At 39.0% G+C, this 27,901-nt stretch overlaps 1 protein-coding gene across 6 annotated transcripts in view; it reads right to left on the bottom strand.

Annotated features, from left to right (window-relative positions):
* Nucleotides 1–562: 562 nt before the first annotated feature.
* The window catches only part of TNIK (TRAF2 and NCK interacting kinase), a 308,720-nt gene continuing 281,381 nt past the window's right edge, over nt 563–27,901 (bottom strand). For 4 of the 6 annotated variants that reach the window (XM_060767526.2, XM_060767524.2, XM_060767529.2 and 1 more), the window contains 12 exons: nt 24,967–25,093; nt 19,467–19,631; nt 16,479–16,559; nt 13,137–13,251; nt 12,639–12,809; nt 12,106–12,249; nt 11,109–11,243; nt 9,130–9,230; nt 7,820–7,969; nt 6,523–6,682; nt 6,183–6,322; nt 563–5,173 (listed from right to left, as the gene is read on the bottom strand). In XM_060767526.2, the coding sequence (XP_060623509.1) occupies nt 5,090–5,173; nt 6,183–6,322; nt 6,523–6,682; nt 7,820–7,969; nt 9,130–9,230; nt 11,109–11,243; nt 12,106–12,249; nt 12,639–12,809; nt 13,137–13,251; nt 16,479–16,559; nt 19,467–19,631; nt 24,967–25,093 (1,573 nt within the window). In that variant the 3' untranslated portion in view covers nt 563–5,089. The remainder of the gene's footprint in view (nt 5,174–6,182; nt 6,323–6,522; nt 6,683–7,819; nt 7,970–9,129; nt 9,231–11,108; nt 11,244–12,105; nt 12,250–12,638; nt 12,810–13,136; nt 13,252–16,478; nt 16,560–19,466; nt 19,632–24,966; nt 25,094–27,901) is intronic. The other 2 variants (XM_060767528.2, XM_060767525.2) reach the window with 1 other exon arrangement.

Here is a 27,901-nt window from a genome sequence, read left to right on the forward strand (position 1 = left end):
CGCCAGGACCCTACCCTTGGAAGGCCATTAAACTCGGACAATGAGGCTGGCCCGTAGCCAGGATTTCGATTTGGGGGGGGGGGGTGAGTTTTTTTCGGGGGGGGGGGGGTTTCGGGGGGGCTGAGTTTTGGGGGGCTGAGTCTGAGTGAAAGAGGGTCTACCCTAGCAAACCTTTTGTATCATTACCCCAATACCCCCATGCATATGGGATATATCAAGTATGGTGATCAGGTCATGATATGAATAAAAATAACAGTTTAAATAATGCACCAATAAGGCCTTTTCATGAACCACCATGAGAATTTCGGGGGGGGGGGGGGGCTGAAGCCCCTCAAGCCCCCCCCCCCCCCCGGCTACATGCCTGCAATGAGGGATCGCCTAAGTAAAGTAATAGCTACCCGTGAATCTGCAGATCACAAGCTTTTGCAAACTGACCAAAGAAAAATCTTACAAATATTATGTCAACAATCGTTAATAATAATTAAGAAAACCGTTTTAAAATGTTTTCAGGCTGTATAATATACTTAGGATTTTAGGACACAGAAGGAAGACAAATACACCATTCAAGTTTTCAACATAATTTAATAAGAAGCTTCCGGTTTCAAAGGTAACCACAGCAAAGACATAAAAGAGCTGGTGGCAGTTGGCTTTTGCCATGAAGCTGCTCTTACCCATAACCAGTCCCCAGCAGTTACAAGTAGTGGCTTAACTGAGTTGGAAATGTTATTGCTCAACTGGATGTACTGAATATACATTTGTTTCTTCATATGGTCCTCTCGTTATATAGCAGTAGAAACACAAGGATTATAACAAGAACATAAACCAGCTAAGGAGACAGTAGGTTTAAAAAAGTGAATCTGAAAAGAGGGATTTTTTTTGTTTTGTCCAGGTGTTTCATTTTAATTGCTCATCTGGCATGGAAAATACCTGTGATATGATAACAATAGGACGGAACAGGAAAATTAAAAAATGTGCGTGTCTTAAGACGTTCTCAAAGGAGAGTTCCATTGAAATGTATCCTTGGTCTCGAATGTCCAGTAATGCTTGGACTGCTGGAAGTTGGCAGTGAACAAGAGTGGATTCAGAACTTTTGCATCTCGGTTAAGTCACTTGAAAGTAGCAGCAGTGGTGACATTGATCTCGACCATCCAGTGCTTTGGCCTAGGAAGACACGAGATGCTTCTGATCCTGGAGTAGCAGCTCTGGATTCAAATGTGAATGAAAACTTCGGCCAGACTGTCTTTAATAACTATAGAAAGGGCATAACATTTCCTCCAGAAAAAGATCCTGCCTGTGCATGTAGTTTGTTTCTCTTTTTTGCAATAGTGGGCAGATGGCTTAGCTTCCCCCCCTGCCCTCCACAATTTTGCAATAATAAATATCCAGCTCCTTCTGTATTCTGCCATACCTTGTGCGAGAATGTATCAGGAGCACTGATTGAACCAAGGAGCCTAGAGAAGACATCTAACTTTGGACCTCTACTGAACAATGTATTGTTGAAGGCTTTCATGGCCGGAATCACTGGGATGTTGTAGGTTTTTCAGGCTGTATGGCCATGTTCTAGAAGCATTCTCTCCTGACGTTTCATCTGCATCTATGGCAAGCATCCTCACAACCTCTGAGGATGCTTGCCACAGATGCAGGCGAAATGTCAGGAGAGAATGCTTCTAGAACATGGCCATACAGCCCGAAAAACCTACACAACAATCCTCTACTGAAGAGGTTGAAATCAGATAGGTGGAGTTGGCCAGGGCAGCAGTGCTAAAGGCATCCTCCATTGATTAAGTGCTAATAAATGCATGGTGAGTAAGTAACAAAGACATGGGGATCCACCATTCTAAGGAACACTCTGAGTTATCAGGAACAACACATTTTGGGGTGATCTACAATAATCCTTGTCATTGGCTTTCCGTGAGAGAATGTTGGCTTTATCCCAGCATAGGCAGAATTGCGATTATTAAAGTGCTGGCAGCCGACTTCCTCTTTTTTTATCTCCTACGGCAATGTCACCATCACTGACAACTACATACAAAATTAGGTTAACATATGTTGCAAGGTGAGGTGTAGGCAATCATTCACCAAACATGTGTTGTCTCTCTTGCATCTTCCTATGGAAGAAGGAGACCATGAAAACAGCCTCAGTAACTTAAAAGTTGTGTTTGGCTTGCTGTTGTTAATATTTTGCTCATAGGGATATGGATGAGCGGGGGTCAATAAGGACCGTCTACACCTAGTGTTTGGCTGGGGAACCCTAATTTATGAATAGAGCCCACTTGTTATTCAGCCATTAATTCCTTAGTCAGGAAAAAGGATGCTGACAATTGTGTATTAAGTGTGTGAGCTGAGGGGGATAGTTATGTTTGTGAAAATCTGTTTCTGAAGTTACTTACATGTTTTCATTATGCACAATTTAACACTTGTTCAGTTAGCTGATGCCAATATTTAGATTCTAAGTTAATCATTTGTTCTTAAGAGGGCAGTTACTCAAAAAACCGAAGCCTAATGATCCTTTCATAAATGAAGGGTGAGAACAGATGCTACAGTTTTACCTGCTAGGAATTCAAGCCATCTGGAGTTGGAACGGGGAGCTTGGAGTCTTTGACTTAACAGCTCCACTTTTAGATTGTTTTCAAAGGCTTGAAGCAAAAAAGAGAAACATTTCCCATTACTGGAAAATATGGCCACTGTTTCTTCCTGCCACATTCTGGGAAAGGCCACCAAACAGCGCAAGAGTTCAAAGAAGCCTGGTCTATAGAAGGCAACACAGAGCATGCTTAGCCTGAAGGTTAATCTGGTCCTGCATCTCACCACTACTACAGCATTAAGCAGCAAGGTAGGGCTTGAGGTGGGTGTCCAATATAGACCCCTTTCTGGTTAAGCAGATGATGAAGAAAAGTGGCTAAGGAGAGTACTGCCCGCTCCCTCATCAACCACACGTGTTCTTTCTTAAAAACCCAATTGGTTCACATAGCTGCTGGCCCCTGAGTATCTGTGAGAGCCTAATTGGCTGCTGTTGGGCCATGATTCTCCATTGGGATAGTTTGTGCAGTTGTAATGGACAACAGTGCTTTTAGGGCACCCACAATTGGGCAAACTGTGACAGCTCCCATGCAAAGGCCATAGTATGTGCAATCAGTGGCTCTGTATGATTCTGATTCATTTTCAAATCTATAGGCAGTACTGTTCCCATTAGCTACTGTGCGGTGGCAGCAAGCTGTTGTATACTTGCCCATACAATGGAAAACACAGAGGTAAGACCCAAAAGAAAAACTAGAAGCAGGCAGAATGACCTTCTTTTCATGATTCTCAAAGAGACCCAACCTGTCTAGCCATTGCTGATTACTTAATTCTTCTCAATAAATACTTTAGAGTTGGCCAAACTCTCTGGGTGTTCACTGGAGGTAATGAGGAAAAGCTAATAGAAACAAAAATAAAATAAAATAAAATGAGGTAGGTTAAAAACAGCAACACTGGTCCAATTATGTTACATCCACAGACTAGTGGGGGAAATCCATGCTTGGAGATAGTAGAAATGTTGCACATATTTAACTTATTTAAAACTGTAAATAATTTGAACAAAGCCTATAAGGACACAAGTAAACCGAAAGTAATTACACACATACTTCTGCACACATATTGGTGTTCACTATACAGGTGGGGCAGCGAAGAAGGTTGGTGGTGGTTGAGGGAGACAGAAAGATGAAGCTAAACATTGTCGTCAAGGCCAAGAAGGCCCTCCTCCTTCCAATCTGCTACCTTTCACTCCTGCTACGTTCCTGTTCTTGCACAAACGGATGAAGATCTCATGAAGATATTCCATATCCAGAACAGGATACCAACAGAGAAGGAAGTGGGTGAAAGTCTGTCAATATTTGGGACTTCACTTTTGGAAATCACGCTGATGTTGGCTCTGATGATCTTTAATGGAGGGCAAACAATCCACCACGATTGACAAAGAGCATCCCTCCCCCAATAAGTAAAGTATAACTATACAGAGTAGGTAGGACCCAGACTCGATGTGTCTGAGTTAAATGCTTCAATCATCAAACACTCTTCAGCCAGTTTTTAGTATCTTGCTATGACTCCACTTCTTTGTCTGCTTTGTTTGTTTCTTTGTTTGCAACAGATACTTGTTGTATCACAGCATAGAGAAAGGCAAGATAATACTAAGGCCAACACTGGGAATCAGTTACTAGAATGGCACTGCTGTTCCTCTCTCAATGAGCACCATTATATGAAGATCCATACAGAAGTATGAACTGTCACACTGACCGAAAATGGAAAGAAAATGTACCATGATTGCATTATTGATTAAGGCTAGTAGTTTAGCCATTTAGAATAGATTTCCAAGAATAATATGAAAGGAAATCTCAACAATTCTCTCATTTGAAATTTGTCAACCTGTTTGCAAAATACAACACAATGTTGGTAAAAGGCAAAGATTTTACAAAAGTTAGCCACTTCTATGGTTAGGACCTCTGACACAAAGATAAAATGGTACATTTATTGTGCTGTCTCTCACCAGTTTTAAATGGTAATCTTACAACAGCCTTTCCCAAACTGGTGCCACCCCGATGTGCTGAAAACACAACCTGCACCAGGCTGGGCACCAGGCTGAGGAAGCCTGCCTTGTAACATACTATATACTTGATGCTAGCAGGCAGACAAAATTAAAACGGAGATTCTGTTTGACACTTAGATCTGTCTCTATTGACACAGAGACAAGGAAAAAATAAACTGAATGAAAAGAAACCCCAAAAACTAAACTCATACCGTCTCTATCACAGCTTAATCTGAAAACCTTAAAGAGATTTACTTCAGCTAATCCTTGTGTGCATTTGTCTTTTTTCTGCCCAAATACACTGTAGCATTCTTGGGATCGTGAGTAAACCTCCATTCCAAAACCACAATAGGATAGGTGTGTTGTATTCTTGTAGCGTGTCTGCGTGAAAGCGAGTGTGTTCACGGAAGGAAGCAACGCGATCCACAATGTCTTCTTTGCCTGCCTCTACAGTGTCAGTCCACATGTTCCAATGTCCTTTAAATTTAAAGAATCTCGGCATCCAAGTATTCACCAAGTGCCCTTTTGTTACCAGTTCATCATCGAATTTCTGTTGAGGGTCATGAAGAAAACTTGGCTACTTCCTCCAGATCTCACTGATGCAAAAAATACCTGTTTGGGAAGGAAATAGTCTGGTTAATTAAACAGTAAGATCTCCAGTTTATTTGTCCTGGAATCATTTGTTTCCTTTCCTTATCTTTAATTATCATGTCACTTTTAAAATCTCATTTTTATCTCAAAGCCTCAGAATAGGTTTTTCTTTTTCTGAAAAATTTTATTAATAGAGTTTCAGAAGTTTAAGAGGGAGATAGAGTATTTTCATCAAAAGTAGGAGAACATTTGGTGATAGATAAGAGAATAGTAGGAAAAATAATAGGAAAAATTAAAAAAAAAGTTGGTATAAGGGTAAGGGAAACACCCTAGAGGGGGAAAAGAAATAAATAAAAAATGTATATAAATAAAATTGTTGACTTCCATCTAGACTTTGTAGGTTCTTCAATGTTGGATCTATGAGGTTCCTTTCAATTCAATTCATGATACCACTTCACAATACAATCATATTCTTTAAGCATTGTGGCATCCTCTGAGTGGGATTCTGATGACAGGCTGAACCAATTCTGGGAAGATTTTACTCATTTAACCGCATTTAGTAGAGCATATGCCCAGGATGTTTTACTAGTATCCCATTAATGGTACACACAGGCATACACATGGACACACCCGTACATTTGTATATGCCTTTACTGGTCTTTGCAGAAGTTGGTATTCGCTTCCACAATTTGCACTGACCAAAACCCTTCGATTTACCACTGAGCCAATATGAAAAATCTGAAATTATTCATATAGGTGGCTGAGATGGTGATATCTTTGCTTTCTGATGGATCAATGTACACAAACTTTGTTTATGCAAAGTATTATTGAAAATGCCGTCTATAAAATTTTCTATATGTATAAAGTGTATATGAAACATAAATAATAGCTCTTTGGGTATATGCAGGTATTCAAACCCCCCAAATCTGATACATTTCTGGTCCCAATTTCAGATAAGCGATACTCAACTTGTAGGTGCCAGTCTTTAAGAAATCACTATACAACTGTACAATCCTGGAAGAAAACCTACCTTATCATTTCTTTCACATAGAAACTTTAATCGCTGGGCACGCTTGTGCATAAATACTCCATCTAAATGTCCTGTTTCCACTGATCGTATCTCAATAGCTTTCTCACCCCAGCCCATGATCTGATTAGAATGGATGTAAGCTGTGAAAAAACAAAACAAAACAAAAATTGATCAAAAATTCCTCTAAAACATCTAAACCAAAGCAGGTTTTATTACACGTTGCACCTGACAGAAGGCTACTGTGCACTGAAGACCAGTTTATCTAGGAAAAAGCCAATGTTACTACCCCACTCACTCTAAATATATGAAGCCCTAAAGTAAAGAGGAAGAGACAACATACCAACTGAAGTCGGCATTTCTCCCCACTGGAGTACCACGTCTTTTGTTATGCGTCCATAGGTATTAACGTACACCCCTTCATCCTCATAGCACACAAGCATCTCCATTCCATCCGTTTTGGGCAAGATGACAATGGCATGAGGTGTGATATTGCCCTGAATCTGTAAACAGAACAGAACCCCCAAGCCAGGATTAAGTCAAGTTCATATGGCATGAAAGAAAGACCAACTCTCTTGGAAAATTGAGCTCAAAACAAGCTCTCTGTGATGTCTCATGAGGAACACATGTTTAGATAGATATATGTGGAAACCGGTTGACAGGAGTAGCATTTTCCAGCTTTAATGCCTTGATTTAATTGAATGTATCTTTCCACTGTTTATTCTGCTGACCTGCAAAAGCAGGCTTAATGTAGTTTATGCATAAAAACATACTGTGAAGAATGAAAGAAGCAAAGTAAAACACATAGTCCAATTTAAAACTGCAGCAGTACTAAAAACTATTCCTGCAATAGTTAGGCTCATAACACAGTCAACTTTTGTGCTCATCTAAAGAGATAAATTCATTGTAAAACAAAGCTCCTTTTTGTTCTCAGAAGCTACAAGCAGAAGTAGTATAATGTGTTGTAAAGATGTGGTACAACTTTAAAGGTCCCGTGCAAGTCCAGAACAAATTAATTTCATTTGCTGACAAGATTTAGAACAGTGGCTCCCAACCTTTTTTTTGAGCAGGGACAACTTGACCAGGGACCACTCTTCAAAATTAGTATCAAAAGGGTTATGAACTGGTTTTTGGTCAACTTTAGAATTTGTTTGATTATTTGGGGTGCTGATTCAGAAAACTGCATAGGACAGACCACATCAGCTCTAGTTTCTGACACAGAACATATGCCATCTAGTAGTCACCATCTGCCTGTCCACAAAAAACCATATTTAATAATCTAGAGCCAATGTAGTAGTAGTAATCTTTTGTGGGTAGTAAGCGTCTCATCTCCCATCATCTCCGTTGCCTTGGCACTAAAAGATAGTTTCATGAGAACAGTCATTCTCGTTACTGCGTGGTTTTGAGGTATCGGTGTAGTGGACCATATTTTCATTCTTGGGGACCACTGGTGGTCCATGGACAACAGGTTGAGAACCACTGATTTAGAACAACTACTCAAAAGTGCATAGATTGAATGGTAATAATAATTAAATGGAGGTCATTTCCATCAGTTGACAGTCAAGAGAAACTCTATCTAGATTCTATGTCATAATACATCATCTAATTTGTACAATATTATTATGTTGTCTCAGACTCACATGACATGGTATGTAGATATCATACGAATTCCCCGAATCTACATCAATGACATGGAAACCAGTGTGTGAACCAAAGATGACCTTTAGCCTCTGGCCTTCCTCTACTGTGAGATCAACAAGCAATGGCTTGTGCTGGAGATCTGCAAAAGACTTTTAAAATCCTTTCAGTCAATTGAGTGCTTAAAACAAATCTCCCTAAATCTTTAGCATGCTGTAGCAACAACACAAGGATATGATTCATTGTCTTTTCTAACACATGCCTCCTCCCACCACCACTGTTTGGGTTACTATTGCTATCTGAATACATTTAGAGAGTGGATAAAGAATGTAAAAAGCTGGTTTCTTATAGTATACTGCTATGCTCTGCAATGTGCCAGAGAAGAAAGAGAAGAAAGTTGGGGTGAGACTTTCTTTGTTCCTCCTTATAGTTGCAAGCCCTTCACAGCATCTACCATTGGCTTGACTCGTCAGTGAGGTTTGAAGGCAAGAAAAAGTGTTAGGGGCTGTGACAAAGGCAGGGAAAGAAGCCCACCCAATTTGCTTTTAATTTCATCTGCTTTTAATTTCAACAAAAGATTTAAAAAATGGTGGGATTGGCTAAATCTCTATGTATGAGGGGAACTGTGAGTGGCATTCCTTATTTTCCTTCAGACATTATCATCATCATCATAGAACTCAGATGCAACTAGTGTTTAGATTTTACATTTATTTTCTATAAAAATACCATATAAAAACTAGGACATGACTTCACAGTTCCAGTCTACTGGAATTTAGGTGTGCAAAATGCACATCTGGATGGCACGACGTACTAACAGATTTTGACAACTCCCACAATCCCCTACCACTGAGCAGTTTCTAAGTGTTACAGTAGTGAAAAATATTTTTTCTGGGTTCTGATTAATATGATTATATTTCTGCTACAGACAGGCTCTACAACAGTGGTTCTCAACCTGTGTCCCCCCAGATGATTTGGCCTTCAACTGCCAGAAATCCTAACAGCTGGTAAACTGGTTGGGATTTCTGTGAGTTGTAGGGAAAAACACCTGGGGACCCACAGGTTGAGAATCACTGCACAGTAGGGGGTCCATTTGAACTGGGCATTTATTATCAATGTTCTTCAAAAAAAATCTAGTAGGTCCAAACTAGGAATAAGAAGCAATTCTGCAGAAGGTTCTTAAAATATGGGTCCAATTTCCCTTTAGGCTACAGATACCAGAAGTGAATGACAGATTTCCTTATCCATGATTTTTAAAAACACCCCACCAACAAATGAAGAAAACTAAAATCTTTTGTAACAACACAAAACATACCTTAAATGCCATAAACTTGTGATATGGTTTAGGAGCCCAAGCATATATCTCTACAGCACTCTTTAAGGCAATCACCAAGAACTTGATTCTCTCATATTTCACTAAAATTGAAATAAAACTAATTTTTAAAACATCCAATTCAATCAGAAAAAGTGAATAGTTTATCTCAAGGAAAAGCTGATGAAACCATGTAGTCAGTAGAAACATTGTTAAGAAGAGACCCAAAACAGATGGTATATTTGCCAAATGTCCGGAACTGATTTGAACGTTTTTATGTCATTGGACACTGTTCTCTCTGGAAAGGACTGTCCTCTTGGCTTTGTTTGTACATGTGTCACATAAACCAGCTGTGACAATCCATAATTAATTCCAGATGGTAACAAATTCAAGATGTAAAATCATGATAATATCTGAGAAGATATCAACACAAGTGGTATTCTAAAAAGAGCATGTGTGTAAGCTGACATCATATGATTCAAATTGAGATGTATAATGCACAAGTGACTCAAACTCCTAATGAACAAACTCCTAATAAAGAGATTAAAATATTATTTTTAAGCAAGGACTCTGAAACATCATTTTTTTCTTCAGCTATTCTCATGCTAGGTGGAAAATGCATCAGAATCTGCTAAACAGGAGATGTTACAGTTAAATTGGCTAGAGTACAATCTTGCTGTTTTCCCACTCAAGCTTTATTGTGCTCCTTTATAGCCATGTACTTGTGATGACACTGCAACCCAACACCAAGAGTTTACATTTCTCCAGCCTCCCTTCACCAGCCTCACTATGTTGATGCTGAGAAGAAGATGGTAAGGAAGGCTAGGCTGGCACAGAAAGACCATAAAAAGAAACTTCTTCTTTGTAGTCTTTGTTAACAGAGGTATGTCTGTTCGAATAATAATTAATAGAATCAAAGAACTAGAAGATTGGAAGAAACCTAGGGTTTGGGTACCTCTATTGTATCTCTTTTGGATCATCAGCATGAAATAAATGGTGTGAGAAAATAAGAGTGGCAATCCAACAATGTCTACAGGACCACAAGCTGTTCATCATTATCTTGGGATCTCATATCATTTTATAAATATATGTCATTGGACAAAAAAAAACTTTTCATCACTACTTGTTTAGACTTGTAGTTTTCTGCCTAGTTAAGGTTCTTTGAACTGATTTAGGCCAAATAAATTAATACAAACTATATAGTACTATAGGGGAGATAACTTCTGAATCTGAGAGGTTTTTGTTTGGAAAGGCACCCTAGAAATACTTAATAAATAAACCAAATCCAATGAGCTGGATCCACACTTATAGTAGATGAACTGAAGTCAGAACACTGGAGTACTGGTCAGGATTTATTTAAGCCCCAAAGATCTCATTGAGCATGACAATCTGGATCAAATCCACTGCTATCACCTGAAGACAATCAACCATGATTGAATTTCTGTTTAGGAGTGGTAGGGAGCTTGGATCTAATCCAAGGACCCCATTCCTGCCCCATCTCTCATCTGTGTATTAAAACATCACAATGAAACACAAGGCAATGCAAGACAAATCAAAGCCTTTGCAATAATTCTCTTTTAAATCAGCAGGGTGTGTGTGTGATCAGAACCATGTCCTGATGTCATCAGGCAAGTCCAGGACACAATAGCTCTCACCATGCACACCTGAGTCCCTAACTGCCTAAAGACTTTAGAGTTTTAATTATGTCTGAACAGAGATTATGCTGTTTATCCTAGAAAGTAAAGCTTAGAACTCATCCAGATTTCTTTAATGGCTAATTTAGCATGATAAGGAAATTGTCATTTGAAAAGTGCTAACAAGGATTGTATGCAATGACCATTGTTTTTGAATGTGACACCAATAATGACTCTACTAGATCCCTATCAGCTTCTGAATACTAGGCACAATACTTTCATGAACCTGAATGCCCAAAACCCAAGAGCATATCTCCCTATAGTAACAGCTCAGAGTCTTGCACTTACCAACTTTATAATGTATGCAGCCTTCCAAATCTCCAACAGTGATCCAGCCTTGCTTCTTTTCTACCTCTGGGTCATTGTGTAATATTCTGTTCCTTAACCATGAAAGATAATAAACTCGTAGTTTGTTCTTCTTTCCTGTTGAAACATGGAACTTCATTTTTAACCAATAAAGAGTTAATCTGTCATTGGACACAAACATAGCCTCATAGGGTGTCATAATACCTTGCCTGTTCCACAACTTTTTTAAGGTAAGGTATGCTGATTAGATTGTTAATCTCATTGCCAAACAAAAGCCATGAGTGGATCTTATTTCTACGTATGCTCCTGTAAGTCTTCCCATATAATAAAATGTTTCTCGCATGTCCTTTAACTGTTATTGAAGGCTGCATGAAATTAGGATCATTCAGAAGAAAGAACGGGACTGCTGATGGTACTAAAGCAGTGAATAACTGTAAAGAATGAAACAAATGGGTGCATGCTATATTAAAATGAATGAAATCTGTACTGTATGGAAACTCAGGGGAGCATATACAATAAAATAGCAGCATGAAAAAGAATATGCACTTAGTTGACTTAAGCCAGCATGAAATCAGGATGTTTAGAGTGTTTTAGTAATATATTAAAAGTTTTCAGTTGGGAAACCCCCTAAGATACTTTGAACTAGCACTCAATGAAGCTGTGTGGCCCATGCTAGTTATGGCTGTTGGGAGTTACAATCCAGTTGTATTTTGACGGGCATAAATTCCTCACGTGCTATGACGATGGAAAAGGAATCCCATGCATCTTCTCTTATTTCGCTGCTTTAATACCATGAACAGTCCCAATTCAAGAAAAATGTCTTGGACTTTAGATGCCCTTTTGGGAACAGAGTTCCTTCTCCACTGATTTCTTATTAAATGCAAAATGATTTTGGGCTTTTGCTGGAGGAAGAACTACAAAATTGGGCAGTCAGAAACCTGGAGCAAAGTAGAAACACTGAAGCAGTTCTTAGTTGTACCTGAGATAGTAACAAGGACATTGAGTCCTTCCAACACGTCCATTTGCTGAAACCGTCTCCTGTTGATCAGATTATACACCTTTCCTTGGCCACTCCGATCCAACAGCATTAGTCCATTTTCTGTTCCCACCAATAAGTTTACACCTGTGCAACAAGCAGAGAAGCCTGGTGAAATCGTAATTATGGAAAGGAATCACAAATTAAGTTTGAGGTCCACTAAGAAACACTCTTTCTCACTAAAATATCAAATTTGTTCATATATTTTGGTACATATTTCAGCAAGAATAATACTTAACATGCTTATATATCAACAGTTCTTATCAGATGAGGCACTGTCTGCTAATGTTTGAAATGAAGAAGAAAACTAATAGCATATTACCAAAAACAGTGTTTAGCTTCCTGTCAAAGGAAACATTCAATCCCAATAATTTATTCATAGTCTCACTATATTTGAGTCTTTTGAATGTAACCATGACCCTTTTCTTAACACAGAGATGTCATTTCTGTTGCTGACAAATATAAATAAGAAATACCCCAAAGAGCTGCACAGAGGATTTCTGAATTGAAGCGCTTCTTGTACTTTCGGATCTCTGGCGTGTCACTATGAGGACGAATGTTGGTGGGGTTCACATTTACTACAGAAATTTTTCTTGCTTCATTCAGCTTAGCCTGTTCTTGCCTCAGTAGCTCACTGGTAAACAATGCTGGAAAGGAAAATGTGAAGTATCCGCTTAAGCATACTTAAAGTCTATATAAAGGAGTGCTTTGACTTGCATAACTGCCACAAGAAAATTATGTGCATGATAAAATATGGCCCACAACATGCTGGTCATATGTATAAGCTGTGAACATGAGAGGGGCTGCAGTTTCCAGCATACTCAGTTGAACTTTGTAAAAGTTATTTTTTTGCCATGGTATAACAAAAGCCAGATTACAACTAGCTGGTTGCAAACATGTCCAGGATATTCATATTCCCCCCTAAGTGTGATGTCTTTAAAGTATTTTCTTATTGTTATTACTTCCTCTCTTACCTGTAGCAGCTGACTCCTCATCATCATCTTCATCTTCATCTGTAGGAGATGTCTGAAATACTCTGGTATCCACAAAAGGAGTGAAAGATGCTTTTGTGCTACTTCCCATACCATACTAAAAATGAGAAATACAGAGATGATGCAGTCAGAGAAAGGTAATATTGTTTTGTCTTTATACCAGATCACATGTTGTGAGTGTAAGGCTTGTGCTTCACAACACAGTAAGTGCCACGTGTACAGTAGAGAATCAATGTCCACTTCTTTGAACTTTTTCTTGAGGTATCCCTGCCTGGAGAGTTTCTATATGCATATCAGTTCATACATTTGTGTACCTGGAGAGTGCACAACCTGTGGCCCTGAGCTACTTTCTGTGCAGTCTCTCAAACTGGTGAGATGTCAGCCATTTTCTGCTGCAGCCCAGCTGAACAATTAGGCTGCATGGGAAGAGGCAGTGTCACTATGGTGTAGAGCAGCCATGGGCAAACTTTGGCCCTCCAGGTGTTTTGAACATCAACTCCCACAATTCCTAAAAGCTGGTAAGCTGGATAGGATTTTTGGAAGTTGAAGTCCAAAATACTCAAAAGTGCCCAAGTTTGCCCATGCTTGGTGTAGAGAGAAAGAATGTGCTCACATGGTTTTTTTATTTATTGCATCAGAAGTGAACTGAGGGTACAGTTATAATGTATTTAAAAACACACAAAGTTTTAACACTTGGCATTATACTAAATATTCTTTGACCAGTAGCTGGCCACTTGAAGTGCCTCTGGTGTTCCTATAAGAAAGTCCTCAATTGGGCATGTGGTAGGGCTCAGACTGCATTGTAATAGGTGGTCCGTGCTTTGCTCTTCACACATGCATGTTGTGAACTCCACTTTGTGGAGACCAGAAATGACCAGAAGCTCACATGGTTAGATGTTGAACCTGAACTTGAGAGTTCCAAGTTCTAGTCTACATTGAGCCATGAATGTTACCAAATTAACCTGGGCCTTGTCTGTTTGACAGGATTGTTGTGAGGATAAACTGGAGGCAAGAGACATCTAAGCTTGTATTTAGTGCAGGAAAGTTAGGATATAAATAAAAGAATAAATACAAGAAACAAACAGTGACTTCTGTCTATTGCTGATGTATATCACTTCATGATTTCAGAATAAAATGATTTGCATGTAAAAATGAGCCACTGAAGATGAAATATGTAGGACATAATTTCAAATACCAATCCTTTATTATCAAGTGATGTCATTTTGAGTGCTATTCTGGAAGCTAAGGATGTGAAAAATCTAATTAATAATACTATTTCGATGTGATCTTTTCATCCTTTCAGTTGGGTTTCATCAAGTGATGAGAAAGCAAATGACATCACATGCATGTGTGAGCCAGGCCAGCCTAGTCTCTGAAACCCCGAGGAGTTGCAAGCCTGAGCCGCTGTCAGAACCAGCTGGACAAAAAAAGTCTAGAAGAGTCATTGGTCTGACACAATACCATCTGCTACACACACACAAAACCAACCAACCAACCCCAAACCCCCTTCTCCAACATGACTCTCTGAATCAATTGATTTCTACACTTTTGAAATATATAAAGACAATGACAAAAACAGAGATGTTTCCCCCGGGCTTTACAATTGAAATGTTCTGAAATACACTGTCAAAATAGTATTGAACAAATCCTTGTTCCAACAACGAACAGTTTTAATACAGGATGCACAGTCCTTTTGGCCCCAAAAGCTGAACACCTTCTTATGGGTGAGGACACATGCACATATGTGTACACAAATAGGGGAGGGAGAAACTCAGGACATCTGTGGTAGCAGAGAGGTTTAATTTGTCCTTGCCCCAGTGATGTGGCTACCATAGAGTCTCTAGGTGGAAAAGAGACTTCGGCCTCCATCCTCCTTGATTCTCAATTGGCATTGCTGCTTTGGTGGCACCTTAGATGTGTGGAAGCAGAGACTCTAATCTGCCAAATGATGTTAAGCACAGAAGCAGAATTCCAAATAATGTTTAACATGTTGGAGAAATGGGCCAAAACTAACAAAACTAGTTTCAACAGGGATAAATACTGGATGCTACTTTTAGGCAGGAAAAATGAAATGCACAGATAGAAAATGGGTGACACCTGACTTGAAGGCAGTATGAGAAATAATCTAGGAATTTCAATAGGTCACAAGCTAAACATGAATCAACAGTGTAAAATAACAGCCCAAAACCCTGAATGCAGTTCTAAGCTGCATCAATAGGAGCACTGTGCTTGGACTGAGGGAAATATTAGTAGTGCTCTATTTTACTTTGGATAGGCCTTACTTGAAATACTGTGTCTAATTCTGAGTGCAACAGTTTCGGAAGGATATTGAAGAGCTGGGAAGCATCCAGATGAAGATGACCAAGATGGTCAAACATTTGGAAAACAGGCCCTACAGGAAAGACATCTGGGAGGTGCTTGTGTGCAGTTTGGAAAAGAAAAGACTGAGAAGGGTGTTGTTGTTGCTGTTGTTGTTGTTTTTATTATTATATTTATTTGTACCTTGATTTATCTCTCCCACAGGAGACACAAAGCGGCTTAACATAAAGGCATGACACTCTAGTTTTCAATGGGTTTACATGGATTTTCTAGTGTTCAGAGAAACATTCAATTATGTAAACATCCATGTGCAGTCAGTACATCTTTGGCATAGACTCACAGAAATCAATTTATGAGGCCCAGTGTGCTTTTCCAGGAGTTGGAGGCTAAAAAATAATTTTGTTTGTGTCAAAGCGGACGCTTGAGGTATCTGTATCTGAAATGTATTGGCTTCAATAAGCATACTTCTGTACAACTGTTTTCTGCTCTCCAATGTGTGTTTGGTACCTCCCCTTCTTTCTTTTTTTTCCTTTGGTTTTTTTTGTAACCAGGATAGTGACCTGGTCTTCTGAGTCTTAGGAACCAGTTTTTATTTATGGCATGATATAAAGGAAGCCACTATATCAGCTTGTGAATTAGGAAGAACTTGGAAAAGTAATGTTCTTGGACGACAATTTCCAGAAACAACTAATCCCCTGGAGCAGTGGTTCTCAACCTGGGGTCCCCAGATGTTTTTGGCCTAAAACTCCCAGAAATCCCATCCAGTTTACAAGGTGTTAGGATTTCTGGGAGTTGAAGGCCAAAAACATCTGGGGACCCCAGGTTGAGAACCACTGCCCTGGAGGATTCTTGACTCTTGATCCAAGAATATATCTTTTCCAAGACCTAATCTGTGACACCAAAAAACCTTAGCTTTAATTAATTAATGAATCTTATAGCTCACTATGACTAGAAGAATGATTGATTCAGGATTGGATCCATCATTCTCACTTGCTGGGGACCAACCTTCAACATAAACCGGTTTGTTTCCATATTGCCTGCATGGCCTTGACGAACAGGAACAGGATGGTCTGGAAAGCGACTGCTCTATATCAGAAGGAAATATCAATAGAAATCCACTGATGATATTCCACTTCACAAGTGCTCAGACTGAACCCTGGGTGAGGTCATGTTCAAATTAATGTGCTGTGCTTTTAATTCCTCATTTTTATTCACTCCACTGGGAAAAAATTTAGGGTAATTTCAGCAAATAGAATGAACTTTAATAGACAAATGTATTGCACAAATCACATATGTAATGGTGAATGTCCAAAATGGGTCACACTGATTATATGTTGACAACTCCAATTTTTTTTAGCATTCCAATACATAGCTATACATCTGTTTTTGAGGAGTAGGGGACATACACAAATGAACAAGATCTTTACACATTTAAGAAGGACAAACACTAGCTATCAAAATGGAAAGTCAATAGAATTTTGCTTACAAAATTATCAGAGTGACTCCTGTAATGTATATCTGGATGTATAGCTTCATACAAACATCCAAGTTCACAAGCTGGTCTTGCTCTGCATAAATTACTTCTTGGAAGCAAGAAATATTGCATTTTATACTTTATATCCCAACTCTACTGCTTTAGGGGTGTTTAAAGTATCTAAAACCTATATTGTGACTACCAAATTACCATAAATGATTAACTAGATTGCTAAATAGGTAATATTCAAAACAAGATTAGTTTGCATATCCTCATTACTAAGTATGGCAAAACTGAAGTTCAAGGAAAGATAATAAGAAATCAGTGATACTTGAATTTCTAATATTTTAATTATATTTGTGTGTGTTGGGATATTATTCCTCTTTTAGTGTCCAAAAGTAACAATAATGATAGAAATCTCATTGTTCGTTCTAACTGGGATAAAACCATGGACTCAATGGGATTTAAATAATTATCTTTCAGGTTGTATTCTAGTTGGGAATAGCAACTGGATTTACTACTTCATTACACTAGAGAATGAATCCATTTTAAATCCGGTTTCTGTCTGTGGCAGAATTCTGGGGTTTGTGGTTTAGTGAGGCTGTTAAAGGCTTCTCCCTAAACTACAAACCCCAGCATTCTGCAGGAGGCAGAAACCGGATTTAAAGTGGTTTCTTTCTCTAGTGTGATGAGGTCTCTAGTTGAGGTTTTCTTCTAAAGGAAAGCAATTGTAAATTGTTCTTGATAATTATAGGGTCAGGATTTCATCCATAGGAAAATATGAACCACTGGTTTTTTGGCCATGCTATTTACCCAGAACATGTTATATTTATTACCTCTATTGGAGACTGTCATAACAGAAAGTAATACCAGGAAAAAAAACAACCTTTACCTTCCATCATTGTTATTTTATGCCTTCCTGGGATTTATTTCAAAAGCCACTGTGGCCTGGAACCAAGTCTGTGATTTGGGTTGAAAGCCAAAGCCCAAGTTGGGCAGCTGTCATGCTGGATAATTGCCTAGCCTGCCGGCTGTAAGGAGATAACCAGCCTCATGAAAGCCGTTTGCTTCTCTTTAAGGTATGCATAAGCCTACAGTGTTCTGAGGCTGCCACTTGGGTTTTTCAGAAAAAGTCAGCGCTATCTTAACAGAGAAAGAAAAGGATTAAACTAATGAGTTCAGGAGCAAATATTTAGCAGAATATTTAGGCCTCCTGAGATTTTGTTAAGAATTGGATGTGCCGGCTTCTAAGGCCTTGTGACACAACAACTGAATGGCTACGTTATAATCTATAAATAAATTAGGCAAATTTAAACAGTTTTTCTTTACTTTACTGATTTATTCTGCAAATGGGCAGGAGCTGCGAGTCCCTGAAATTGAAATCAGCCCATGGGCTTCAAAAAGGTTAATAAGTTTTATTCACCTTTCTCATTGAATATCTGGGAAATAACTTCACCACAAACATAAGAAATCTGCTCTCTCAAAACACAATATCCTTCCTCCTAAATGGCTGAGATGCTCAGAGAGTGGGATTCTACATTCCTGACAGCTTCGCAATGATACATTGATGTGAGTTATGGTGACTGAATTTTGAAACAAAAAAATTCCCTTTGTTTCAAGTTATAATACAACTTAATGCTGTTACATTTCATTTCCAACAGCTCTTCTAATCTTTATCCCAAATGTAATATTATCAGCGGTTGTGGAGAAGGAGAACAAAATGAAGACAAAACAATAACAGGTTCTTTTCTTGATTTGCTTCTAGAGAGGTTTGTGGAGAAGTTTATACCTCAAAAGATCTTTCTTCTTCACCACTGCTTTGAAAAGCAAACGGATTATCGTATGAACAGGTTCGTTTATAATCATAACAGACTGCAAAGGAGAAAGGCAAATGCCACCAAAATGGCTCTCTGTACCTTTGATTAGGCAGTTCACCAGAAAACTATCCTGTCCCTACTTTAAGCTCTGCACTTTATTTTGGACCTCTTATCAGCGACCTCGACACTTTTGGAAATAGTTTCCCAGCCCCTGTTTCTTTCAATCTTGGCACCTTCCATGAGCTCCTGTCAGGAATTAATGTACTTATTGAGCCTGAACTCTTGCCCTTTATCTCAGCCATACTTTTTTATGATGTTGCTTTGTGTTTGTTTTATTTTATATTTTATCTGATTGATTTTATTGTGTTTCTGTCTTTATCTGTAATTTTTGGGATTGTCCCTATGCAAGCCGCCCTTTGGGGAGATGGTGGTGGGGTATAAAAGTAAAGTTGTTGTTGTTATTATTATTATTATTAGAAACACAACAAGATGAGTCCACAGCAGACAAAATCACTCTGTTGGCTGTTGTATTGTATCACATGTCCGACACTTCCCAAGTGTCTAGGACTGTGATTTATTATTATTATTATTATTATTATTATTATTATTATTATTTTATGTAGCAATAAATTAATAATTCTAGGAAACAAAGGGAACGTAAAGGTGGATAAATATTGAACCAAGAAGACCCCTGGTACCTACTTCGCCCACAGAGTCCATCTCTTGTCCGTGGGAGGAGACACGCCCAAGGCCCTCAGTCGGTGTGCCTGCAGGAGAGTGGCTCTGTTGCACCAAATCTGGGAGGTTGACGTGGCCAGCAAAGCCATTGCTGGCAGTGTGGCCAGAGCGCTTTTTGTCACTTGATGTCTGCCAATTATAAAGAAAAGAGGAGAATCAAAAACCCACGAGCAAACCATATTGATCTGCATATCAATATGGTATACATGTGAACACAATCAGATGAATGGGCCATCTTCCCAATATGCAAACTGAACATGATGAAGACAAATTGGGGGCCATGTTAAGTCATTGTCCTACTAGGCTAGGCTGGCAGGTCCATGTGCTAGGGCTTTTTCTGTACCAGCATCCCAACAATGAAACAGCCTCCAAAGAGAAATCAAACAGATTAAATTCCTCTGGAGTTTTTGACACACAGCTAGCTACCTTGGGTCCATACTGCGAAAAAGGCAAGATATAAATGAAATGAAATAAACCAACACTTAAATAAACTAAGGCTGTTCATTTTACATGGCATTTGGACATTAAAAACCAAGGGTGCTTGCTGCAGTTATTTAATTGTTGCTATAAAACTATGTTTTACAAAATTGTTTTAGTCTTCTTTGAATGCTTGCAAGAGTTGTAAAGCTCCTTGGGAATCTTCATGGGCTAAGAGGCAATAGATACATATTTTAAACAAACAAACAAACAAACAAACCATGTTGTCATTACAATTTCAAGATCCCGAGACTAAAAAAACCTCTTGACACCTTTCTCTGCTTAGGTAAAATGACTGTGAATGCTACTGAATGTGGCATAGAAATGGTATAGAAGTCATAGGCACAGGTGAATCAGCATAAGTTTCATACCAGAATAAGAAACTTCATAGCAAAATAACTCTTGCAACACATGGATCTCCTAGAGGATTGACTATCATAGCAAAGAGATACCAATGGTATAGTCTGGAACCTTGAGTGGACAGAGTCATCATACAGGTTTGTTGCAGGGTTTTATATTGCAATCCATATATCCAACTGTAAGTGAGTAGTTGCCTAAGGTTTGGAAGTTGTCTGGGGGCTCAGAAAGGTCTGCCTCTAAGACAGTGGTTCTCAACTTGTGGGTTCCCAGAAATTTTGGTGTTCAACTCCCAGAAATCCTAACAGCTGGTAAACTGGCTGGGATTTCTGGGAGTTGTAGGTCAAAACACCTGGGGACCCACAAGTTGAGAACCATTGCTCTAAGCAATGCCCCTCAATGCTTTCCATTGGACCTCCCACATTTACTGTGGGAGCAATATTGAAGGATCAGGAACATTACTCACAACATCAGAGGTACCTTTACTTGCTCTTCCTTCAATGTGATATATGCTAACCTTATGCCAGTCATGTCCCTCTGCATTCTAAATTAAATGAACAGGACAGCCTCTATGCAAGAGGATTGATGGACACACATCTGATATGTGAAATGGCGATACACAAAAAACTAGCTGCAGAACGTTTCAACCTTCCTTGGTTGAAGCAATTTTCCATTCCACTTCCACAACTGTGTAAATATACCTGAGCATTTAGTTTACTTTTTACTACATCTGAAGTATGTTTATATTCATTAAAGTTCATGCCATTTTTTAAAAAAGTCTTAAAGGTAGTACCACATTTCTTCCCTCTCCTCATCTTTCCTTTTTTATGCTGCAAGGGACTAACACAATTACTTCTCTGAAAACTATCATTATATTGTTAAAAATTCATGCAGCCAGGGTATAACATTTCTTGAGGAATGGCTGCACTTAGGACTTCATCACACTAGAGCAGTGGTTCTCAACCTGGGGTCCCCAGATGTTTTTGGCCTACAACTCCCAGAAATCCCAGCCACTTTACCAGCTGTTAGGATTTCTGGGAGTTGGAGGCCAAAAACATCTGGGGACCCCAGGTTGAGAACCACTGCACTAGAGGATCAATCCAGTTTAAATCCAGTATCTTTATTATGGTTTGTTCACAACTGCTACCTGTTATATCTGTTATGGGAAAACTAGTTTGATCTTGGGTGCCAAACCATTGTTCCATATTATGTTTTTGTGTCCCAACAGGAAACTCTGGGTCAAAGGAACCAAGATACAATAACTTAAACCAGCATAAACCAGGAGAAAGTGTAGGGGAACTCAAAGGCACACAGTATGCTTTCAGTCTGATTGGCCCAATGGCTGAATATGTGGCATTAACATTGTATTGATTGTATGCATGCATAGGACCAATTCAGCGCTGCAACTATGCAGAACTGCTGGTCCAATGCCCTTACTAAGCCTTAGTTGAAGCTGAAGTCTGTTTTTTTTTTAACAATATTTGTACGATTACTCCAGGATAAATATTAAAACATTACACAAATTATCATTCTTGTAATAACTGTCCTTCTATCTCTGATGGTATTCAGGATGTGTCCCTATCCAGGTGGTGACTAGAGGAGCTCTCCACCATTTTCTCTATGCTAACTACTCTTCTGAAGAAAAAAACACAGATTTTTCACATCTGACTCAGCCTTCAAGAAGTAGAATGGGAAACGCTCAATTTGTAGAACCTTGACCTTACCAAAGCTGGCAGCCACTTTTCTACATTGTGTCCTTTTCAAATTTACTATATTAAATGTATGTGATTCAAGTCAGCAGAGAACAGCCTTGGTTTTTCCCCCTGCGTGGATTAATAGATCTCTTTTTGTCTTGACAGGCACGGAAAGCTCACATTAGCGTCAATGAGGGTTATGTGTCTCTGCAGAGAGCAGAAAAATCTCTTCCATTTGCAACTGGGAAACGCAACATAATCAAGCAAAATCAACCTCACTTTGTTCTCCCTTCTTGTCTCTGCTGGCAAACAACAAAACAGATGGACTTATCTCAGTTGCAAAAAGTCACCGCTGATGTTGGAGGTTTTTTCCCCCCTCCCTGAATTACAAGGCTGACAGAAATTGTCAGCAACACATTACAGCTGCAGCAACCTGCTGTCTATGTCTAATGTGTCACTTATTAAGAGAAGGCCAAAGAAGAGTAATGTACCTGAAAGAGATTACCTCAGGCTGTGTAAGTAGCATCTGCCACAGTTCTTGAAACTCTCAATTTATTCAAGTGGCAAAGAATAATTTATTAAAAACAACAACATCAAAAACGAGGCACAAATGTCTTCTATGGTACTCATCACAGCATGTTCCACAAGATCTATCAAATTTATAATCATGTTCAGACTCCTTAAGAAGTAAGGGGTAAACTAACAAGGCACAAATGTACTTTTGCACACGATTTCTCCAAGCACAACTATTATCCCTTTCTATTTTCCTCTTTTTGCTACAGTCACAGGTACTATCTGTCCCTATATGTTGGCAGACTATTATGATGGTCCGTCCTTGAAGGTTAATGGATCCTTCAACATTCCAGAAAGAGGGCTTTCTGGCTAATATCATCAACACTTCTGCCAAGCCCTGGTGAGTGGAGGGAACCAAGACCTGATTATGGTGATGAGCACAACTGCTCCAAACATCCTCTCTGAAATCTCACTAATCAAGCTTCTTGGTATAGAGCAGATCTTAAGCAGCTGAAATGGGAAGAACGATGACTAGAATTAAGATGGAGGAAAACTTAACTTATATCTGACAAGTAACAATATAGAGAACATTTTGTTCCTAAAAGGTAGCAATACATGCAGCAAAGAAAGCCTTTTTATCTGTACCCATTGCACATGCAAATTCATATCCAGCTGAAGTACTCAGGATGGTAAGGGGTCTAACTCAAGCATCTTTTCCCCAAAAGCAATTTTGGAACCTTCTGCAGTTCACTGGAATGTCTTTAACAATAATTTCACAGATAAAAACTGTTGGATAAGAGATGACTTAAATACCATCATCTGAGCGTAAGCTGGCAATGGGGTGTCCAACAGCTCAGCGAGTAGGATTACACTGGATCAGTTTCAGTTGGTGAGTTTCACAGATATGGATAAACTACTAGGATGAGTTTGAGGACAACTTGTCCCCTCGATCCCTATCTTTGGGTGGTTCTCCAGGAAGAAAAAGCAGTGAGATCTCAGCCGTAACATATTATTACTGCATCTACGAGGGAGGGAAGTTTTCAATTTTGTTTAAAAGAAGTGATAGAGAAAAACATTCCTGGATCTTCTGGACTTTAGCAATTATAGACCAGCACTGAATGTTTCTTTTTAACAGTAAAGTGATTGAGATGGCAGATGCCTCTCAACTTTAGGCAGTTTTGGACTAGATCTACACTGCCCTATATCCCAGGATCTGATCCCAGATTATCTGTTTTGAACTGGATTAGATGAGTCTCCACTGCCATATAATATGGAATGAGAAGATAATCTGAGATCGGGTCCTGGGATATGAAGTAGTATAGAAGGAGTCTTAGATGATATAGGTTTTCTACACCAATTTCAAACCAGCTTTAGAGCAGGATACTGAGTTACTGTCACCTTCATGGCTGATTTACACTTAAGCATCAACAGGGAGTGTGCTTTTGGATCTTTCAGCACCATTCAATACCATTGATTATGGTTTCCTTCTACAATGCCTCTGGAGTTTGGAAATCAGAAGCTTCAGTAGTTCTGGTCCTATCTCTCAAGTAGGTTCTAGATGGTCGTGAATGCAGATATAAAAAAACAAAACTGTTTTATGACATACCAGAAGGTATCATTTTATCCTGAACGCTGTTCAGCATCTACATGAAGCTGCTGGGAGAGATCATTCAGAGCCATGGCATAGGGTGCTAATGATACCCAAAAACATTTATCCATGCCTTCAAAAAGTACACAATGTCTAGATGAGATAATGGGCTGGAGGAGGAAAATCAAAGTGAAACTGAATCCAGACAAGATAATGATACTCTCTATTAGCGTTTAACTTGGGGCTAGGCGGGTATGTGTCAACCAGTCCTGGATGGGGTTACACTCCTCCTGGAAGACTGTGTCTGCAGCTTAGGGGTGTTTCTAGATCTTTTGTTCAAAATGGCAAGCCATATAGATGCAACAAGGAGTGCTGACTTTAAGCTTTGGCTGATAAACCAGCTGTCCACCTCTTAGGGGAGGAGGAGCGTTTTGGTTACAATGGTAACCTCAAGGGTGGATTTCTCCAATGTGCTGTACAACTGAGAATCTTCAGCAAAGAAGGAAATTAAAGCTGAAATGTATGGTTTCAGTTTCAATATAATTTCTAACACCTTTTGCAGGAATTTCAGTTTAGGAGACTCCTTGTTTTAAGCCAGAGTTGAAGGGTGTGCATAGCCAGAAACAACCTTGTTGTGTCCTACTGTGTTCACTGCTGTTTGCAATTTGAAGAAACCTCTTTTGTATAGATGTTATAATTATATTAATCAGCCACTAACAGGCATAGTTTAATCAATCACTGTATGCTCAGAACACACAGAGTAATTATTATTCATGACTTACAAAGACAAAACCTCTCAAAGATGTGAGACAGAAAATAGCTGCCGCCCACTTACCTCCCTTATCATTAAAGTCCCTTCTCTTGATATACTGCTAAATGTATCTGTGTGGGATGGTTCCAGCCCATGACTTGACACCATTCCTATGTTGTAGGCCTCGTTGTTTCCTGAAATTCCCGTTGGTCTGAAAAATATTAGAAAAGCCTTTTAAAAAACTAAAATAAGAGGGTGAAGGAAGAGTATAATTTCAGGACAGATGTTCTTTCTTACTTGCAAGTGGCTTATAATTGGACTTTGCAGGTGAAATAACCAATGGGAATATTGGAATATGAAGAAATCCATAATTGCTAATACATATGAAAATCCAGGGAAGGAAAGTAAGGAACCTTTCTTTGACTCCAAAATTCTGGTCCCTTTCAGCCACATGATACTTTAGCTGAGAACTCAGGGTTGATTAAAAAGGTAATTCTGCTTCCAGTTCCCCCTTCTCTCCTCATAATGACATGAGCATATTATGTGCTTGTCCTGCTCTTCCTAGAAGTGCAGTGATCATGTCAGGTGGAGATGAGCAAACATAAACGTGGCAGTAATTAAACATATTGCCTTTAGCAGGGGAACATGTCAGGGACACTGGGTGGCTGTAGATATGATAGCAACACTATGATTTGGACCACAATATTACAGTGGACTAAGAGATACCAGAGAAAATATTTTTCCAGTTTTCATGGATGGTAGAGATTGCATACACTTTCCTCACTTAGGCTGTGAAAGTTCAGAAAATGTGGCAAGAATAAAAAAAACCCCCGACAATACAGTCTGTGAGATGCTGTTTTTAGAAAACAACGTACAAAAAAAGAGGTAACAATAACAAAAAAATATCAATATGTAGAATGGCCATAGGCAATGAAAATTTTCAGTAGAATTCCTGTGTCAAACAAACACTGCTGGATTATAAGCCAAACTCAGATATATTTTGTTTCTAATGGCTATTTCAGATAACAAGAAGTTTTCAGGAAGATTCAAAAACATGAAATTGGAAAGACAACATACAGACTTTAGTTACGTAGCTTCAGTACACACGATCCAGAGTGCAACAGTGAAGCTACGCTGTGACATATTTTAACTACATTAAGCAGAATATAAATAAGTATCTGTCCAAACTTTGCCTGTATTCATTTGAATGGCTAACAAAACTAAGCAGCAGCTGCACATTGATGCCCAAAGGCAGAGACTGGCCTAGATAAAAAAGTTTATAAAAATATAGATTAGAGAATGTTCTAATAATGGTCTAGAAACACAGCTATAAGAAACAATATTTTTTTCAGAATAGGAATTGTGTAAACTGTGGGATAATGCAAATGGTATTTCACAGTGAATTTCATGCTCAGCTATAACAGTTGGCTGAAAGACTAGTCATGGCCTTGGTTGCTGGAGTAACCAAAATTTCACTGAGGTTCTTAGCTGTCAGAGATGAAGGTGATGATGATAATGTTCATTTATACCCCCAGTTTTTCTCTCTACAAAGGAAACTCAAAGTGGCTTACTTCATATATGAAGCTAAGATAGTCCTAATACCTTTACTGTAAGACCAAAAAAAAGTTTGGGATCCAACATGGATCACACAAGTACAATTGACAGAGAAAGGGTTGCTTGCCGTTCCCTGCTGCAAACCCAGACTTGTCCTGCAGTGCTGTCCCAAAGTGTTTGTGTTGATATGTTAGTCAAGACAACATTCATGGGACTCTTCTTCTACACTGCCATTGCCATCACTGCTAGGGAGAAGCAATATTAAGTTCAGAGCACCTTTGACAGTGACCTTCTGATGGGATGTAGACATCTAGAGGTGTCCAGTTCATCCGGTGCCCCTGATTAATAGCCATTATTGAGGTCAGGAGGGTTTTTCTCCAACAACAAAGTAATACAGCCATTTGCCATAATCTTTGGATATGGAGCAATGTATTCTCTTGCTGCATGGCTCTGACTAATATGGATCAGTAAGATCCCTCACTACAAAACTCCGAAGTGCAGAATTCTGCCTTGTTGAATCTTGTTTTCTATCATTCCCAGCAACAACACCTCATAGACAATGCAATTGCTCAAAGTAAATGATGGGGCCTGCCTTGAGGCACAAGTGTACAGTTTGTCATCTTCAAGTCCTATGATTGTGTGAACTCTGTGTTGACCTTATGCTATCCTCTGATAACCCTTTCACTGGGGGAAACCAATGCTTCTGTATATCAGGTTGCTGAAAAACACAAGTGGGAGGGTACTATTGTACCCATAACTGGTTATGGACCTTTCCAGACTGGACATCAGATTGCCCAAGGAATACTGAGCTGGTGAACGTTGAGAATTAGACTGGTTTTATGGATTGTGATGTCTAATTGATTGTTTTAATTGTTTTATAATTGCTGTTGATATATGTTTTTATCTTATTGTTTGTGTTGGCATCAAATTGTGCCTTTTGTAAGCCGCCCTGAGTCCCCCCTCGGGGGTTGAAAAGGGCGGGGTAGAAATGTGCGAAATAAATAAATACTAGAATAGAGGGGTCTTTGGTCTGATCCACTGTGATTTCCCAAGTGACAAAAGAAGTTGCAGTTAAATGTATCTGACCTGCAGCATGGATTTGTTGATAGCATCCCTGGGTCTTTCCAGTAATGTTATGGACCATTTACCCCATGCTATAAATAGGGATGTTTAAGCATTTTGTCTGTAATTGAAAGCTAACTAAGATGAGGTCCATGTCCTGGACTAATAAGTCTTTCCTTCAGTTTTTGTACTCTTCAAAATTGCCACTTGGAAGAAGGTACCAAAACGTGTGAAATGTCTATTGTTTAGTGCTTAAAAGTTTGCATGGCGAAATGCTTTAAGACATGTACATAAAAACAAAGGACATTTCCATTTGGCTTTTAAAGAAAGAAAACATTCAGGTTGACACAGAAATGGGACAGAATGCATGTGGGACAGAATGGGACGTTGCATATTGCCTATG

This window comes from Anolis sagrei, chromosome 3 (genome assembly GCF_037176765.1).
Source record: "Anolis sagrei isolate rAnoSag1 chromosome 3, rAnoSag1.mat, whole genome shotgun sequence".
Lineage (NCBI taxonomy): Eukaryota > Metazoa > Chordata > Lepidosauria > Squamata > Dactyloidae > Anolis > Anolis sagrei.